This window comes from Electrophorus electricus, chromosome 7, assembly GCF_041902795.1.
Source record: "Electrophorus electricus isolate QZ-2024a chromosome 7, ASM4190279v1, whole genome shotgun sequence".
Classification (NCBI taxonomy): Eukaryota; Metazoa; Chordata; class Actinopteri; order Gymnotiformes; family Gymnotidae; genus Electrophorus; species Electrophorus electricus.
In genome coordinates, this window is record NC_137503.1 from 3,351,940 (window position 1) to 3,370,000 (window position 18,061).

At 46.9% G+C, this 18,061-nt stretch overlaps 1 protein-coding gene and 1 long non-coding RNA gene across 3 annotated transcripts in view; one reads left to right on the forward strand and one right to left on the reverse strand.

Annotated features, from left to right (window-relative positions):
• Positions 1-402: 402 nt before the first annotated feature.
• Positions 403-18,061, forward strand: part of rab6ba (RAB6B, member RAS oncogene family a) — a 52,492-nt gene continuing 34,833 nt past the window's right edge. Inside the window, exon 1 of the mRNA XM_027007763.3 lies at positions 403-635. Within this exon, the coding sequence (XP_026863564.1) occupies positions 566-635 (70 nt within the window). The 5' untranslated portion in view covers positions 403-565. The remainder of the gene's footprint in view (positions 636-18,061) is intronic.
• LOC145658820 (uncharacterized) lies at positions 9,921-16,680 on the reverse strand. 2 transcript variants are annotated; one of them, XR_014124732.1, is made up of 4 exons: positions 15,204-16,680; positions 14,917-15,111; positions 12,584-13,913; positions 9,921-12,270 (listed from the first exon to the last, which is right to left on the reverse strand). It is a non-coding gene; the product is annotated as an uncharacterized LOC145658820 (long non-coding RNA). The 2 variants fall into 2 exon arrangements; XR_014124731.1 differs by having other exon boundaries at positions 14,917-16,680.

Consider the following 18,061-nt stretch of genomic DNA (forward strand, 5'->3'; position numbering starts at 1 on the left):
CTGAGGGACGTTATGTGATATAACGTGTAGCGTGTCGGTTTTTCTTGAATAATCGAAATAAAAATAATTTGGAACAAACTTTTCAACAAGTGAAGAGATCAGGCAGGTGGTGCTGTGGTTTTGCGCTGTCGGGCGTCAACGCCACTGGCTGCCATTTGTCGCACTTTCTCGTTGATAAGCAAAGCCCACGGGGACCTACAGACTCTGGAGCGCCAGCCGACATGACGTCATGGGCGGTACCGGGGAGGAGGAGGAGGAGGCTCGCGCAGGCGGACGGGAGGCGAGAGAGAGAGAGAGAGAGAGAGAGAGAGAGAGAGAGAGAGAGAGAGAGAGAGAGAGAGACAGACAGACAGACAGAAAGAGAGAGAGAGAGAGAGAGATAGAGAGAGAGAGAGAGAGAGAGCGCAGGCGCGATTGAGTCCGACGGGCAGCACGGTGCAGCATCGCTACCGCCGAACGGGTAGGAGTGCCGCTTGGACAGCCAACGAGCCCTGCACGGTAGCGCCCCAAAGCCACTGGAAACGCACCGCATATTTTACGCCCCTGAGAAACTAAAAGCTCAAACATGTCCGTGGGTAATGACTTTGGGAACCCTTTAAGAAAATTCAAGCTCGTCTTCCTCGGTGAGCAAAGCGGTAAGTGGCAATTCGGAATTTGCGATAAGTTGTTTGTTTTTTTTGTTTTTTAAATTATTATTAGCTCGCGAGGGGGTCCGTTGTAGGCTGAGCCTTCTTTAAACGATGCGGCCATCCTGGAGGCGGGCTCTGTGCTCGAGGCCTGGCGGGTTATTTCACCGGGAACGGCGCGTTTCGTTTGATGCAGTGCGAACTTTATTCCCACATCATACGGCAGGATGTCTGAGTAAAAGCTCGGGGATTCTGTGGCAGTCTAGCTGTGTTCATACGCCGCTCAAAGACGAATTGTTGCGGACAGTAGTTAGTTGTTTGGATCTGAGGAACATACAAAACCCACTGAATTAAGTTTCTTTTTCGGAAAGTTAAGACGCACATTTTGTGTTTTTAAGATACACTGATGCTAAGCTTGTCGCGTTTTAAGTTATTTAATAATAACGTTTACTGATATTTATACACGGCGTTTTTTTTTTCTACCGCTGCTGTTAATACTTTTATAAAATTGTTAATTGCTCTGAAAAGATGTTCTATTGTATGATGCACCTTTGACGTCGTGCACAATATAGCCGCTATACTTGGTGTAGTATCGATGTAAAATAAATAAATAAATGGGACGTAGAGACACACCCTGAGTATGACTGTTGGAGAACTTGGGTAACTGCATCCTCTCTGTACGACGGTGTAGCTCCATGATGATGGCGATGATAGTGTCAGCAGTCAGTTTACATATAGGTTGTGGCTACGGTTGACCAGCAGAACTTTTGAAATGTGTCCGAGTGAGTAAATACCCTTTGATCAGAGAGGCTGAGCTCTGACATGCCTTACTGCAGGGTCTTCATCTTTTGCTATTTGTTCCTGCACGTAGAATAAATCAACTTTGTGGAATGGTTCCGTTTAGATCTGTGGATCTGTTCCGTGGAGAGCCTTCTGCATGCAGCAGAGTAGTGTTGCCGTGAACATGCGACACTCTGGGGAACGTGATCTCACCTTTTGTTTTATTCAGTCTTGCCTGTGTTGAGCATTTGGGGACAAAGAGCGGTAATGTTGGAGCTCTCCTCGGGGTTGTGGCCGGGAATGACGAGAAAGACGTGATGTCCAACAAATCCCCTTTAGTCTGCTACTTCTCCAACACTTTGTCCCTTTCTGCTGCTGGTGCTCAGGCTGAAAACTACTCCACGACGGTGCCTTGAAGGAATCACTTTTCTGGCGTTTAATTAACAGTAGGATCAGAGTACAAAGATGGCCGTGATTTTCTTAGATGTCTGAAGCGGTTGCAGGTGCACAAATGGCTGGGAACATCCAAACTTGGGCGAGCACGTCGCGCAGTCGGCTCCAGCTGGTCATAAATCCGTCCCGCCAGTCGCAGAAGGTTTCAAAATGAGTTTTTTAATACTGAGCGAAGGTGAGTGCGAGCCTGAAGCACAGCCAGCAGATGCTGCTGCTATCTGACCTGCTGTTCGCCGGTTCGTTCCTGAAAGCCTTCGGAGACTCGCGGCCTTCGGATAAGACGGCTCGTCCTTTGTTACAGTGGGAGATCAGTTCTAGAGGACGCCAGCGTTGCAGTGAACACCAAGACACTCGAGGAGGACAGTGTGTATCAGTTGCCTGTTCTTCGATTAAGTTTCTGTTGCGGTGGTGATGGTGCTATAAAGCTTTCTTCTGATGGCATCGCCCATGGTGGAGCCCATTCTCCTGCATTAAGAGGAATAAGCTGAACTGTTTTCGGTCTCGTGAAGGACGGCCTGTTACTTCGAACGATTTTCTGCCGTCACGCCTGACGCCTGGTCAATAGCCCCTGCTATAGCTCTGTTTGTAAATTCAGTGGAAGCAGGGATGTCACATGACCTTCCCTGTGTTTATTCCTCCGTCTCGCGTCAGAAACACTGGGAGAGCGCAGTTAGAGGGGCATCGATTTTCATCGCAGGGAAATGCGATAATCTGTTTGCATACAAAGGCATACATGGATACGGGGGTAAAAGGATGAAAGAGCTCTAATGGACAGTAGAATAAAGATTTATGCCCTTCACGTCCCATGTGCAAATCTCTGCTGGCTGTTTCATAACGCAGACCCGAAGTACTTCCGGTCTGCAGTATGCCGTTGTCCCTGGCTTGCTGCTCAGCAGCGTCCGAGTTGCATTGCCTGTCTGCGAAATGTGCACGGATACGTATTCCCTTCCAAACACTGCGTTTTGACACAGACGGCTTCTGGATCGGTGATGTCAGTGCGATCGAGAATGACTTTTACGTACTACTAACGCGTCACAATTGGCGGCAGTCGCGGTTTGAAGTATCGACGGTTCTGGCGGTGCTTTTTGTTAAACTGGCTCTCGTGGGAGGAACGCGTGGCATTAAGAGAGGAGCGGGGGAAAAAAAACAACAGGAAATATAAGTTATAAGGCAAGGGGGCCGGGAATGAGACAGAGGAGAGAAGCTTGGGACTTCAGGGAAACAGGGAAAGGCTGGAGGGCGGCAAAGGAAGAATCTCTCGCACTAAGTGGCAGGGGATAAGAAGTGGCGTCGTGTGGGGTTGCTGTCCGTGGTGCTGAACGCTGGCGTCTCGGTGTCTGAGACAGGGAGGCTGGTCTGAAACGGGTTAAAGGGAGGGGGGAAGAGGGAAGAGGCTGCACCCTGTCTTTTTTTTTTTGTTCGTCCCCTTCTCCCTCCTGCTTGCCGAGGAGCTCGAGCCCAGGAGGCGAACCAGGAGTGAGCCGTCACCGCATCCGTTTTTGTGTTTGTTTATTTTTTTATTCTTATTTGTTTTGTTTTTTTTGGGTGATGCACTGCACGCCAGGGCGTAACTGCGGCTGGTGGCTCCGTGGCCGTGAACAACCACCAGAGAAGACGCCGTCGTTTATTATGAACGCGGCTGACGGGGCCGGAAGCGCAGAGAAAAAAGACAGCTAACGCACACCGCATTCCAGTCCTTGGAGTTCTGACACGCCTGGACCAATCGCGGGATACTGGAGGAGTGTTACCTGAGACACTTGCATTGTGCTTGTGTAGTCAGGAATGTCAGTGGAAGACTTTATCTTTCAGATCCTCACACTTTATTTTTCAGATGTGCAGCTGCAATGTAGAACACAAAATATCTATCAAGTCTTGGTTCCTCTCAAGGTTTCTTCCTCATGCGCTGGGGAGTTTTTCCTGGCCACTGTTGCCCTCGGCTTGCTCAGCGGGGACTCGGATTCGATTATGTGTAAATCTGCTTTGTGACAACGGTTGTTGTATAAAGCACTACATAAATAAATTTGACTTGACTTGGCTTGATGCACTCTTTTTAGACCAGGCACATGTAGAATTTGGAAACGTTGTACAAAAGAGCAAAAATGCGGCCACTTGGTTGTGCTCGTTGGCATACGCGTCTGTGTGTGGCATGAGCCTGGGTCTGGTAGTCTGGGCTCGTCACGGATGATAAGCAATAAACTCAGAGTAAGAGCCCGGAGCCATTAATCAGGAAGGCCGCGTGTCAAGTGAGCTGTCTGATGCTGTATCCAGTCGCTGCTCAGTCTCTGGCTCCACTTTACACAGGCAGCATGGATATGGGGAATTAGCTTCTGTGTGACTGAATCCATGGATTCCCGGCTGGTTAGAAGATCGGTTGGGCTTTTATTTTGTTGTTTTTTTTGTTGAGTGATCTGTGAAGCCTGCTCTCACTGAGGAAGCAGCCTTTTGCCAACTTCCAGGCTCAGCGTAACAAACAAGGCTTCTGGGAGATGGCTTCACACTTATTACTGCCTTTACTCAGGTGCCGATCCAGGAGGAAGTCCGCTATCCAGAACAAGTGCGCCGAAAATGATCCTTTGGCACCGCAACAGAATTGCTCTCTCTCATCAATCTGAAACTCACTGCCGTTTTTCGGCGTAGTTTAGTAATAACGCAGGGTGAATAATGAGTCTGTTACTTGCTAAATTTTGCTGACTCACTGGAGCGGCCGTGTAGGCTTTGACCGGTTTATAGGTTCTTTGTAAAGGGAGACGTTAATCAGCGTGTCTCCAGGCAACAGTGTGTGCAGCTCACTGCAAATGAACCAGCGAATGAAACCTGGATTGTTCTGCACACTCAGGACTCGCACCAAGCACTGGAACTCTGTCCATTCCGCTTATTGATTGTCTTGGATGTTTTCTAAGGATCTTCCAGATCTAAGCCAGGAGATAACGGCTTCCTGCGTTTTTACGATTTAAGGAGGTTAAAATAAGACAGGCAATTTTTACTGGTTTACTCAGAAGGGGGAAGGAGATTTAAAACATTTTTCTCTCTCTCTCTCTGTGTGTGTGTGTGTGTGTGTGTGTGTGTGTGTGTGTGATTGAATGAGCCTTTGCAGGTTTCTGCAACGTCAATATGTGAAGTGTAGCAGCACAGTCTAGTTTAGTTTTAACACACTTGCTGAGCTCCATCATTCAAGTTCAGCCAGGTGGAGTAAGAGAGAGTTAAAGAGCCCTAACCGAAACTACTGAATGTTTATGGCATATCCTGTTTAAATCACAGATGGAAACTTGGTTATGTAAACCAGCTTCTCAACTACGTGCCTGTTTTATTCCGTCTGACCCGCTGTTCCTCTGAATACACTGACCGCAGGCTTCTTTGACTCTGTAGAAGACGTGAGACGCCCTGGATGTTCTTCTCCAGCCTTTCACCACTCCAGAATAATGCGAGATCAAAATCCATTGACCGACCGCCCAACCTTTCATACCACGAGGCAAAAGAGTGTTTTCTTCTGGAAAACCTGAGTCTAATGGGTTTGAATTGGCCTCCTGGGACTGGAGTCTCAGTTTACCTACCGGACATTCTGCCTGCTGCCTTCTCCTCCCGGTACACAAGTACCGTACGTGTGAAATGCATAAAGAGAGGAGGCTGTGTCACTGGCTTAGTCATAGGGAGGAGGGATTTACTATTGCACTAGTGGAATGCCAATGAGATGCATTAAATATTGCTTTAGCGTTAGTCTTAATGCGCACGCTGTAAGACGTCAGTGAACAGCTAGAGCTAGCTGAACCCACCCCATTATCCAGTCTCTCTTCAACTGCTCCTTACACTCCGCACGTGCGTGCGTGTGCCTGTGCGTGTGCCTGTGCATGTTAGAGAGAGAGACAAAAATACACTCTTTTGCTCGCTCAGTGCTTTTTGCACTCAGTGGTTCCTTCTTGCATTTTAATGAGATTCAGTTTTCTCTGTCCCAACTTCTCTTTCTCTCTCTCTCTCTCTCTCTCTCTCTCTCTCTTGCTCTCTTTTTCTTCTCTCTTTCTTTCTAAACACCTAAAACAAAATGGGCCTCAAAAATGGGTGTCAAGAGGCATCTTTTCCCGCTCCGAGTTCTTTCTTATGCCTATCAAAAATCAATGTACAATCCATTAGGATATAAACATAGTTCCCTTATGTGCTGGGAGCTGCACGTTACCTGGACCATCAGCATCGTGCACAAATACAAACTAAAGACATCCACTAAGCTCCAAATCATTAAAAGCAACACAGAATTTTAAAACTGACCATTACACCTGTTTATTTATTTTTTTCTTAATAAAGATGTCTTGACTTGCCATTACACGTCTTCTCAGTAACCGTGCCGACGGGAGGAACGCGTATTTCGTGTTGGCGGATCCGCGTCGGCAGTAAGCTGCACAAATTTATCACTGCCTGCTTTATTTATAGTGGAATTGATAAATGACATCACCTTGCGGGAGTGTGCCAGTCAAACCAAAGGCTGCCCCACCCAACCCCCCCTTCACTCCTCGGGGGCTGCTTGACTGTGCCGGCTTACTGCAGGGGGGAAGAGAGATGTCTCAAGCCTCTAGAAGTTATTAGTGAAGCTGTCTGGAATACAGAATATGATTCCTGACTGGCTCCCCTGAAACCTGTTTATATGCAGCAGTCAGTCAACATTTAAACAAAGACCTGCAGCTCAGTACCGATGCTCTGAGCTATGGCTGTTGGGCTTGAGCCTGTCACAGCCTGCAGAGAGCACAGAAGAAAAACAATCTCCATTTAGCAACAACTTTGTCTATTACTTGTCTTGGTATCCAAAACGAATGGGCTGGCATTGATTCTCAACGCAGATTCTCGCAAAACTGCCGATTACTTGTGCTTGGCGAATAAAGAAATGAGCTTCCTGCAGCCTGCATGTCCGATGCGATGCTCGTGGGTTGTAAAAGTGGTTGTTGGTGTAATGGTGACCTCTGTGAGGTGCTGGCGGACCAGGCGTGTCACGAAGGGAAGCCCCAGCATGTACGGACTCGAGTGCTCTCTTGGGGCTTTCTGCTGCTGTAAATTATTGTCGGACGGGTCCGTGGTCCTGGAATTTCCACACGGCCATGCACAGGCTAAGGGACCAGGTGTCCGTTTGACGGACAGTTCGGACCTGCTCTTCACTTGAAACACTGTGCAAACGGGTGTTGTTTTTCTTTCTGCGAGGGGCAGTGTGCGTTTGCCCTCCCCGCTGCCTCACCCTGCTCTCCCGGCTCTCCCGGAGCTCAAACGCATCCCTTCTGTGGATCTAAGAAGCACAGCCCTTCGGCAATTAAAATGATGTCACCACTTAATAAGACAGGGACAATGAATCACATCACACACTGCTGGATTCTGCTGTGAGCACATAAGTGCCCAGAGACTTGTATAAACAATTTTGCTAAATGCTAAGATGTCGAAATGAATATGATGTCACCCTTTCTTATTCATCAGTAATCAGTAATGTTTCCCTACAGAAAAAAATACAATTTTTTTCTCTGAAACTGTATCTTCTGGGTTGAATTTTCTGGATTTTTTAATTATTTATTTTTCCATTCTTTCTTTTCGGTAAGTGCATGTTTCTGAAGCTAGGCAAACAAATAAATAATACATAAATAAATAATTACCTCCCTTGGGCTTCCATTGGATGCAGAACAAGACATCAAAAATCTAGTATACTTTTAATGTACCACTGATTTACCGGTGAGATATTCAGTGTATTTGGGTCATCAGTACAATCTCATGGTACGAGCTGCTCAACAGAACGCACGGAAAGTCCGAACTCACCTGGAAGTGCGTCCCTGCTGCGCAGGTATTTGCGAGTTCAGTGGACAGTGATTTGTCATTGCCCTGCTGGCTAGATTAAGAACCCAGCGACATAAACAAGAAACGTCATGTAAACAAGTCCCAGAGTTAACACAAACAGAATACTAGCCATGAAAATATGAATACATAATGATTTTATGCTAAAATATTTGTTAACTCGATAAACATTATTATATGTATAATTATATATTATATTGGATTATATTATGTGTATAATTTACACAGTAACCAAAAGATATCATGACACTGAAATGCTTTTGTGCTTGTAGTTCGAAAAACCATTTAGAACCAAAAACTTTGGAAACCTATGAAGGGTGAGGGTTATATCATTTATTTAATTCACTTTAGAATAATTTTTAAACAATTATCATAAAACAGCAAATACTATTACAAAAGCGTAATTTTTATTTTTTATTTTTTGTTATTTGATTAAAAACGTCATTGAAAAACACCATAAAACTGTATTTAGCAAACATGGATGCCTGTCTGCCTGTGCATCGGCGGAATTCTGCAGGTCTTTGCTGGCAGAGCAACATTACAGTCATTACAGACTATGTCCCCTGTCCGTGCAAACCGGCGTGACCATTAGCTCTTCCCACAGGAGTGTCCGCCCGCAATAATCCATCAACCCGCATCGCCGAATTAAGATGCGGGCGGGGACGCGACAGGATCGGAGCTGAGCTGGCAGTACTGCGGAGGTGAGGAGCAGGCCGGGACTCCTCACTCGCCAGCGGGTGGTACCGTTAAAAATATCTCGCTCCATTTTCTATCAGTCTGTAAGGCAAAAGACAAACGAACCGACTGGTTTGACGAGTAGAATTCATTAGGCATTTTTACGATGGGACGTGCTCACAGCTTTTAGGGGAACCGAATTCTGACATCCTGCCTCCGTGCAGAAACGATACGGCAGAGTGTGAGCTAGGGAGATACCGAGTAAATAGACCTATCCCATCTGCTGCTGAAAGGGGAAAAAAGAGATCTGATCCAACACGACCACTGTGGACACGTTGTCGATACGGAGTCCCGCAGTTTAGTCCGTGTCTGTGTGTGCGGGAGAGAGAGAGGGATTTTTACAAATTCTTTGTGCCAGATGTAAAGTCCGTTGGGATGCGAGCATTCACTTTTTATTTCCAGAGATAACTCCGGGTCTTCATCGTTTTGTGTCAGCAGAGCCGTGCTCTAAGACGGCGTTGTCAGCCTGGCGCTGCCGCTGTCGATCTGTTATGGATCGACTCCGTGCCCGGTAACGGGGGGTGATTGATCGGAAGGCGTGAATTCTCCGCTCTACCTGTCCCTGACCAGGCCTTTCCGCATCGCTCCATATCGGAACAAACGTCATTTTCCAAAACATATTGCACCACGAACGTGGATTGATCTCACCTCGGGTTGGTTGTCCTTGTCTTTGTTTTCAGATTTTGGATACAGGACACGACAAAATGTAAGGGGGGGAAAAAAATAAAAATAAAAATAGGATTTTTCATCTACGAAGCTCATAAAAGAGCCTTCATTAAATGTTTTACTGGAAGGCTGTGAAGCATGTTCGTGTTTTACAGCGATTCCCGTAAATCTCCCACCACGCTGTTCCGTTGCAGGAACACGAGACATGGGAGGATGCGGACTGATTTACGGAGTGATGAAGAGGAGCAGGCCCTAACCCATCTGTGAAATCACCCCCGGCTCGTCCATTAGTCCGGCTCGTCTCCCTTTGAAGGGAGGGCGCTTATGTGCGCATTCACCTCCAAACTGGCCCTCTCGCCCAGCTCGAGGTCTCAGTGCTGTGTACGTATGGGACGTTCTTCACGCAGTCCTACGGACGTGCAAACCCCCCAACCCCCAGGATTTTAACCCAGCAAAAGTTTATATTTACCAGTCGAGTTAAAAATCAGGAAGAACTTTAAACAAGGTCATAAATAATGGATTCTGTAAGGGATCTTAGCTTTCAGCTTTGTGAGTACTTCCATGTAAATATAGCAACAGTAGTGTTCAATGACTTATTTAAATATTCTTGAGTTTAAAAAAAACCTCATAATACCATCTATTTACCTTTTAATGGTTATTTATGTAAAATTTATTTGTATTTAAATTTTAGATTTAAATTAATGTTAATTCATCTTTTCCCTTTCAATCTTTTATGATAGGATTTTATTTCTAAGGCACCTTTAATTTAACTTTCCATGCCTATATGAGAATGCCTTTCCTTTTGGCTATAATCTGATTTATTTTATTCGGTGCAATTTAGTTCATTTGAATCGTCTCCAGGGGGTGATTCATTAATGGCCGAGCAAATTAAACTACATCTTCTCTCTCCAGTATTTCATTATAACGAGCTCCAACTCTTACCGTGGCGATCGCGGAGGGTCTGCCGCCCCTTTTGTTCCAGCTCAGGGACGAAGTCTGTGCAGTCCTGCTCCGCGGGTGGAGCGTGCACCGGGTCTTCCTCCGCTCGCCTCCGTCAGGGGGTCGGCGTGGCCTGCAGAGCTGCAGCTGCCACTCGCATCCATCACCCAGTGCTGACGGAGCTCTCTTGCGCCGCCAGCACCGTGCCTTTTCCACACACTCCTGTCTGTTCCTGAAATTTGGAGGTCCATGGTGAAAAGCGTGAGACCTTTTGTATAAGATTGTTTAGAGAGGTAAGGTTATTTCCGTAAGAGAATCTGGAGATTCGGTACAGATTTGGTAGCGGTTTAAACCACACCGGGGTGTGTAAAATCCACTGTAACCCCCCATGGACACTAAAGCATTAGTCAGGCTCGGATGGCCCTTTTTTGGAAAAGAAATATTTTCCGCATTCATCACCTCATTTAATATGTACACACACACTCGGAGAGAAGACAACAAAAGCTACAGGGAGTGCTGTGTGTGTGTTTGTGAGAAAGACACAGAGAGAGAGAGAGAGAGAGAGAGTGAGTGAGAAAGGCAAGCATGTAAACCAAACTGTCTAAATCTAATTCCATGGTTAATTAACACAATTCCAGCCCAACTGGAGAAGGTAACAGTGTGATGGAAGTGTGCAGACGTGTTCAGCTGAGTGGAACGACAAAACCCCCCAACATTTTCTTGTTTCTCCCTATGAAACCCGTGGTTGAATATCAGTTCCGAAGCTCCCAGTGCCTCTCACCTTCCACCGGCACGGTCCTTCATTTCAGGGGCTACTGGTTGCTGTGCCGAGGAGGTAAAGTGCCCACCCCCTTTAATCCCCTGCCACCGTTATGCATTGCCTCTCACACAACTCCGAGGATGAATCGCACTAATAATCGAGGATTCCACCCTCTGTAAAGTGCTTTCAGGTAGGCCGGCACAAAATGCATCACCCTTTGTTCTAAACGTGTCGTGTAGCAGTGGAAGCACTTCTGTTGCAGCTCTGTCGTGCTGCCACGGGTCCGCTTTAAAAGATGGCATTCCTTGCCTGTTGTTATTATATGAGCTAAAGAACTAATCACACACGCAGGGACACCTTCCTGGGAGCTGCCTCTGGGAAGTACGCCTTTATAGTTCACTTGGACGCGGCAGTGAATCAGAAACATTAATTTACATTTGCCTGCCGCCTAGGTGTGACGCCGCGGTCACAATTTGGCTCGAAGCCAAATTCTGCAAATTGCAGGAATAGGTTTTCTTGTTCTATTTAGGTTGCAGCAAATGTCAGTGTTTTTCATGTTTCTTGCTAAAGATGTAATGTCGTCTTTTATCTGTTCAGTTCAGTCAGTTAAAAGGACCTTTTCCCAGGTGTAGACTGTGGAATTACACCCGTTATTTACACCCATATAAACGGTACATGTAATTCAGTTTATGATTAAAGCTATATGAGTCAGGAAAATAATGGGATCTTTATCATTTTGTCTTTTGCCATAAATAGACAGAAATGTATTGACTCCCACTCATACTCCACTTAGCCAGGTCAACTAGAACAAACCAACATATTAACCAAGGTGGGAATATGTCAGACTTCTGCACACATCACGGGGTGAAGGAAGATATTGAGTCAAATGTTAAGTTAGACCAGAACCAAGCACGTGGACTCTTGGATAAGGATGAGGACACTAGTTCATGAGATGTTCATGAGAACATTTTAAAACACTTCTAAACACATCTAAAAAAATAATTGCTGTTGTGCAAAATCTATTATTATCATAATCTACCCGAGGCCATTACACTTCATTTTTCCATAACTGGAAATAAATATTGTCTGGAATTTGCACTTGGTAAATAAGATTAATTTGAATAGGGTGACGGTGGTATATGTTAACCAGCTGATAAACATTGTATTTAGTATCGCCCACACACTGAATTTGTGACTTGAAGTCAGTTCAGTATTTGGTTATTTTTTTGCAAACTGGATGCCACATTAGCTGGATGAAGGCTGTGTTTTGAGCCAAAAACCAGCTACATTATGCCACTCGGCCCTCAATCATCTTGGGTACGTCCGAGTCCTGTGCATAAAGTACACGTTAATATCTAAAGCCTGTCTGCTTCTTTATATTACGCATGCTTTATATTATCCATGTGTGGCTGGATTGCTGCCCGTCTCTTCACTCTCATTAATTCCATCCAGTCTTGTGAGGCTCCTTCACAACCAACTTGAAACGAGAATGAATACCTGAAAATAGAATGACAGACACCATAAATCGCTGGTCCTCACTTCGTTCCAGCCCAGTGAAGATTCACTGCGGGTCCGCCGGAATTCACAGAGTACACTTGCCGTATAAATGACTCATTCCAGCTGGTCCTGGGTCTGACTGATATTGACAGGCTACAGGTCCCAATTACAGATGAATAATTAGCTTGCAAAACCGGTATTGGATAATTCTGCTATGTATGTCTCCATCTGAGCATGTGAGGCTAGCCAGTCTGAATCACTAGCCACTATACATTTTCCTAGAATACAGATATAACATATGAGAAATATTTACCCTATTATGAGGTCCTAGTCATGAATAGTCATCTCGCTGGGTTTTCAAGCCCTGTCATCTGTCACTGGGCTACAGACAGACAGGCTGGGAGCAGTAGGTTTGACCCCGTTGGACCTTTTACGTGGGCACGTTGGAGGGCAGCTGGGCTGCAGCCGGGCACCGGTCTGGTACAGATGATCCATGGGCAAAGATGCGGCCGTCGCACGAGGGGCGAAACTTCCTGGGACCTTAGCTGCAGGGCTGAATCCAACAGAAGGAGCTTTAGAGAAATGACTCAAAGAGAGAGAGAGAGAGAGGACAGACAAGATGGAGGAGTGACTGAGAGGAAACAGGACTGCAGAGGGAGCTTCTCGGAGCAAAATGGGAGCAAAGAAGCAGCATGAAGAAGCTCGAGGGAGAATCAGAAGACAACGGTCTTCAAATCCGAAGGACATGGAGAGTGCGTGCACCATGGGCCAGGGCTTCGACTCATTCTGCATAACAGAAGGAGGTCAGGCGTCTCTCCTCACAACTCTCGGGAAGCCTCTCTGTGTAACCGCCGCCCCGTCCAGCGTGTGTCCTGTAATTTGACTCCCGTCGGGCACCGCGCGCCTGGAAGGAACGACTAAACGGTCCGGGTCCCTGAGAGGAAGAAGAAAGATGGGAGGACAAGGGAGCTGTGGAACAAGTCCGGTGCTCCTCCCTCCAGAGACGGACTCCGTCCTCGGGCTGTGTCCTTCAAGCTTGAGCCTAAGCACGTGGACAGGTGCAGCTATTGTGTTTCTGGCCACGGTCTATTTAGGGGCACTTCTGCTTGTGCAGATTAGCAAGCGCACCAGGAGGTCCGGCCAGGCAGTTCAATAATCTTGCCCCCGCGTACTGGTGGGCCGCCGCCACTAAAATCCGCTCGGGCACACCTCAGTGCTGCCGTGTTTGGTCGGCCAGAGAGAAAGCAAACAACTGAACGAGTGTGTTTACCAGGACACAGAAAGAAAGAGGGTTAGATAGACAACTGTGTGCTTTAATGCCACATTCTTATTATTTGAACAGTAGCGGAGAATGTTTAACAGTTTAAGCTGTTGTTTCCCTACAATGCGTCTGGCTTCGGTGTCTTAATTTTGCCCGCATGATCCCTGCTCTCAGATAGTGGCGCTTTGACACCCCCGGCGTAGCTGCATTCACCACGCACTCCTGCTCTGTCACATGCGTTGGGAGACGCGGTGGGCCCATGGGGACATCCGTGCTGCCTGTGGGTCTTTCTGCCCGTAGTAGTGCTCCGACATGACTCACGAACCTCACTCACGTGTAATCCCGTCAGACACACTCTGAGAGAAACTTCACTCCCATAGTCCTGTTGGATGGATGGGGACAGAGGGGACAGAGTTGAGACAGGAAGAGGCTGGATGAGGACTAGCAGACTACAGGCCACTGTTTCTTATCTCAAGACAACAACGAGCCGTCCTGGTGTCATACGTTTTAAAACGTTTTGGTGGGTGGGTGTGTATATGTGTAGGTAAAAAGCTTCAGTAGACCTGACAAGAGGAGATGATGGTAGTGAGAGTTTTATTTGTGTATTTAGAGATACACAAAAATGTACAATGTGGTCATAAGGCTTAAAGACTGCAATCAAACCAGTAACATTAAATATTAGGATGAAAATATGACTTTTCATCCTAATATTTAATACTTAATAATTATTTAAAATGAACATGCTTTATGTCTTCCACTTCCATCTGAGTGGGTCTGTATGGAAGTTCTAGTAAGTATGGATGATGAGATTTATGTTGCGTTTTTCTTTGGTGGCCTTAACATTTTGGCCTAGATCCACACATTTATCAGTAACATTTAGTGAAACTCATAACCTAACCCACCCTGGTGTGTCTCTCTCTCTCTCTCTCTCTCTCACACACACACACACATACATATACTTGATTTCCTATAAACCTGCTTCCACAACCATGCTGTTGAATTAAGTTTTCTTCGCTTTCTTACTGATCGGGAATTGGGCATTGTCTCCGTAGACCCTGTCAATATCCAGGCAAGTCTGAGCCACACAGTTAGCAACTGAAGCAAATGCCATGCCTGCCAGCAGAACGCGAAAGAACCAAAGATCCATGAATGATGAAGAGACATGACTCTCCTTTCATCGCATCTTCACAGAAAAGGTGAAGATAATTATATGCCGTGAGCCGCACCTGAACGTTTGAATGAGCAGAGTGATGATGCGGCATGGGGGGGGGGGGTGAGGGGGTGGCACCTGACTTCCTGCTCCCCGTCCCTCACGCAGGCCAGGGAAGCAGGAGGCCTCTCCGGCGACCCAGGCGGTTCTCTCGTGTTAATTAAGCCGACATCACCTGCTCCAGCTTTGCCCGGTGGATTTGCTACTCCGGTAGTGGATGTGCTCTCCTCCCCGATCCCCGATGATCCTCCCCTTCATGGCAAGAGTAGGATATTGAACTGTCTTGTGTTTCCTGGCAAGCCAGTGAAGATGAACGAACACACTTCCAGACTCAAAGCCCGGGCTTAATGGCTTAGAATAAATAAGCATCCTGTGGTCAGACAATAAAAAGCAAAATGACATACAATTAATAAAAACGAGAATTAGAGAATTAAAAATGGAGAATTTAAAGGTAATGTTTACTGTTCTGTTTGATGATGCTTTCCTTGATCACCCCAGAAATACACGCACATCGGAAATCCTTCCTTACATCCTTAAGATACACACACACACACACACACACACACACACACACACACACACACACACACACACACACTCTCTCTCTCTCTCTCTCTCTCTCTCTCTCTCTCTCTCTCTCTCTCTCTCTTTAATGCTGTATCTTTCTTCCCTGAGTGAGGGACTCATGTCCCTGTGTATGAAGGTGGGGCCAAGATGTCCATCTTGCCCAGCTTTTGTGTATTTTTATCCGTCTCTTAGCAACTGAGAGGTGGTGCCAGAGTGTGGCAGACGGGGGGCTCTGATTGGCTCGTTGTCCCTGGGGATTGGCTGGTGACAGGAGAAGTCGTTCCTCTGTGTTCTCTCTGGGGGGGTTAGAAGCTAAGAAGTGTGGTGTCTTGCTGTGTTTTAAGAGCAAGACCAAAAAGCGCGTGCATTAATGAATCCTGCCTAGGTGAACCCATGACAGTTTTCATGCCTGCGCGAGATCACAGGCACTGTGAGCCAAATTCACGCGCAAGTTCCTTGTCATGCATTTAAAATACTGCAGTAGCTCCACTACTGTATTTTCAGAGCCATGGAAAGACAGACCTGCAAACCCAGATCTGCGTTACAGCCCAGCAGAGGTGGTGATGTAAAAGAACGTGGCGCGTGAGTACAGCCTACAAGACCCAAGCAGCGAAAGCCATCTTCACGTGAGGCTGAAATGTGGTCATATCCATCTGTCCCTGTCGCCGCGAGAATCATTGCACCCTCCCCCACCTGCACCACGGGGCTCTTTAGTGGTGAACATCAGCTTGGCTGCGATGAAAGCCTCTTTGGGTTCATCTTTGGGTTCATGGCCCTGCTGCCGCGGCGGCGTGGCTGTCTCACGACACCGTGGGAGCTCTCCAGGCACACCGCGTTCAGCACGCGGCGCGTTCAAACATCGGTTACGTTCCGGCTGTAATTGTACTTCCGCGTGCCTGCCTTTTGCCTGTTCTTTCATGGAGCAGTCGCGCGCTTCGGAAGTCCTGTCAAACGATTTCCTGAAGTAATCGGGAATGTTTTTTTTTTTTTCTTTTTGTTGGCGTTTATTAAAGACTGCGTGGAGGGATAAAGGTACACTAACATTTCTACTTTGTTGCATGTTAGCTACTCTCCGCTACTCAAGTGCTAGCATTCTGGCACTGGGTTGTTTGAAATATTTTATGAATTCTGAAAGTTTTATTTGAAAAGGTTTTTTTTAGAGAATAAAAAGCCTTTCTGGATGAATGAAAAAATGAAGTGCTCCGCAGTAAGAACGTCACCTTTGTCTTCTTGTTGCGCTTCCTTCTGTGATACATCCTCCGTAATCCTTTTACCGCTAAATTGCCCGATCCCCTTTTCTGGATACACTGTTACTACTCCACTGCCTCTCCCTCCTGCCAGAATTATGTTAACTAAAAAAAAAAACTGTGCAAGTTGCTGAAACAAAGAGCTCAACCGTAGCGTTTCCGGGTTTGTTTTTTTTTGTTTTGTTTTTTAAATGCATGCTAAGTGTTTTAACCATGTCGACGTCCAAGTACGATGCTTTTCTCCGGTCGGCGCCGTGCCCTGCCCACTCCAGCGGCCGTTAGCACTGCGCTCCGTGCCCCCACCCCCAGCCGACGGGTGCGTCTCGGCCGGCGCGTCGCTCAGGTGTCGCGCCGCAGGAGCGCGGTGGAGCTCTGCAGGCTGAGGGGCACGTGGGCCCCTTTTCAGGGCCAGCAGATGTTCCCCTTCCTGCTTTAATTGGGCCTCTTGGTGATTCCGCCTGCCCCAGGTCCTTTGAACCGCCAGATAGGGGGCAGGCATAATTAATGCGGCTACCTATTAACTGGTGGGCTGCCAGACCTGCAGCCAATTGCTCTTGCTTATTAAGCTGTCCGTGATATCACTGCATAATTGATTGTTTATCACTGGCCTCCCATCGACTGACTGGCTCATATGCAGGCTAGACGGCCTCCCTGGTCTCTCAGGACTGTCTCGCTAATAGTTGGCAGTTAGCTTTTCAAATCACTCTTTATGTCGAGGTTTTCTTGTTGCTGTTTCACCTTGAAGGTATTGGGCAGTTTTCTGTTTTCCTCTCTGTACACTTATCAGGGATTTTGGCGATGGGAAAATCAACTTCCCCACAGGCTACAGGTGGCAATTACTCATTACTTTTCCACTGCTGACCAGTAACATAAGCAAATTACCAGTCGATTGTCTTTGACTTTATTGTCTGAGGATGCAAGAGGGATTACCAGTGCTTGATTAAACCGCAGAACGTGAATACCAACAAAATCGCCGACAATGAGCCTCACCGTGGCAACCGGCCCTAATTAAGGCAGCACTATGGGAGATTTATTTGCATATGCAAATGACATGGCCACATAAGGTACAGTGGCAAACAAAAACATTGCTCTGTCTGTCTGTTTTGGCATTTAAAAATAATGCACGCATCACGTCCTTGTACAGCAAGCCGGCAGCTGTTTATGCATCACAGAAACGGGATGTCAGGACGTAAGATGAGGTAATACAGCCCGTTTGGAGACCGGTCTCAGCAGGAAAAGCACCGACCAGTGCCGTCCACAGGTCTGTGGCGCTTACACCACGCGCCCTAAAAAGCAGCTTAGGAGCCCGTTACGCAGACAGAGCCGGTTTGTTTATTCCCAGTGGCGGGAGACAAACAGCAGCCCTCTCCACATTAATTAGAGTTTAATGGCGATCGATAGGTGCCAGGCCCTGAAGAAGAAGATATTGATCGTCCAAAATGTCAAGCTGAAACAGGCAGTCCTGCAATGGTGCCGCTGGGTGTGTGGAAACAGCAAGGGCAGGGA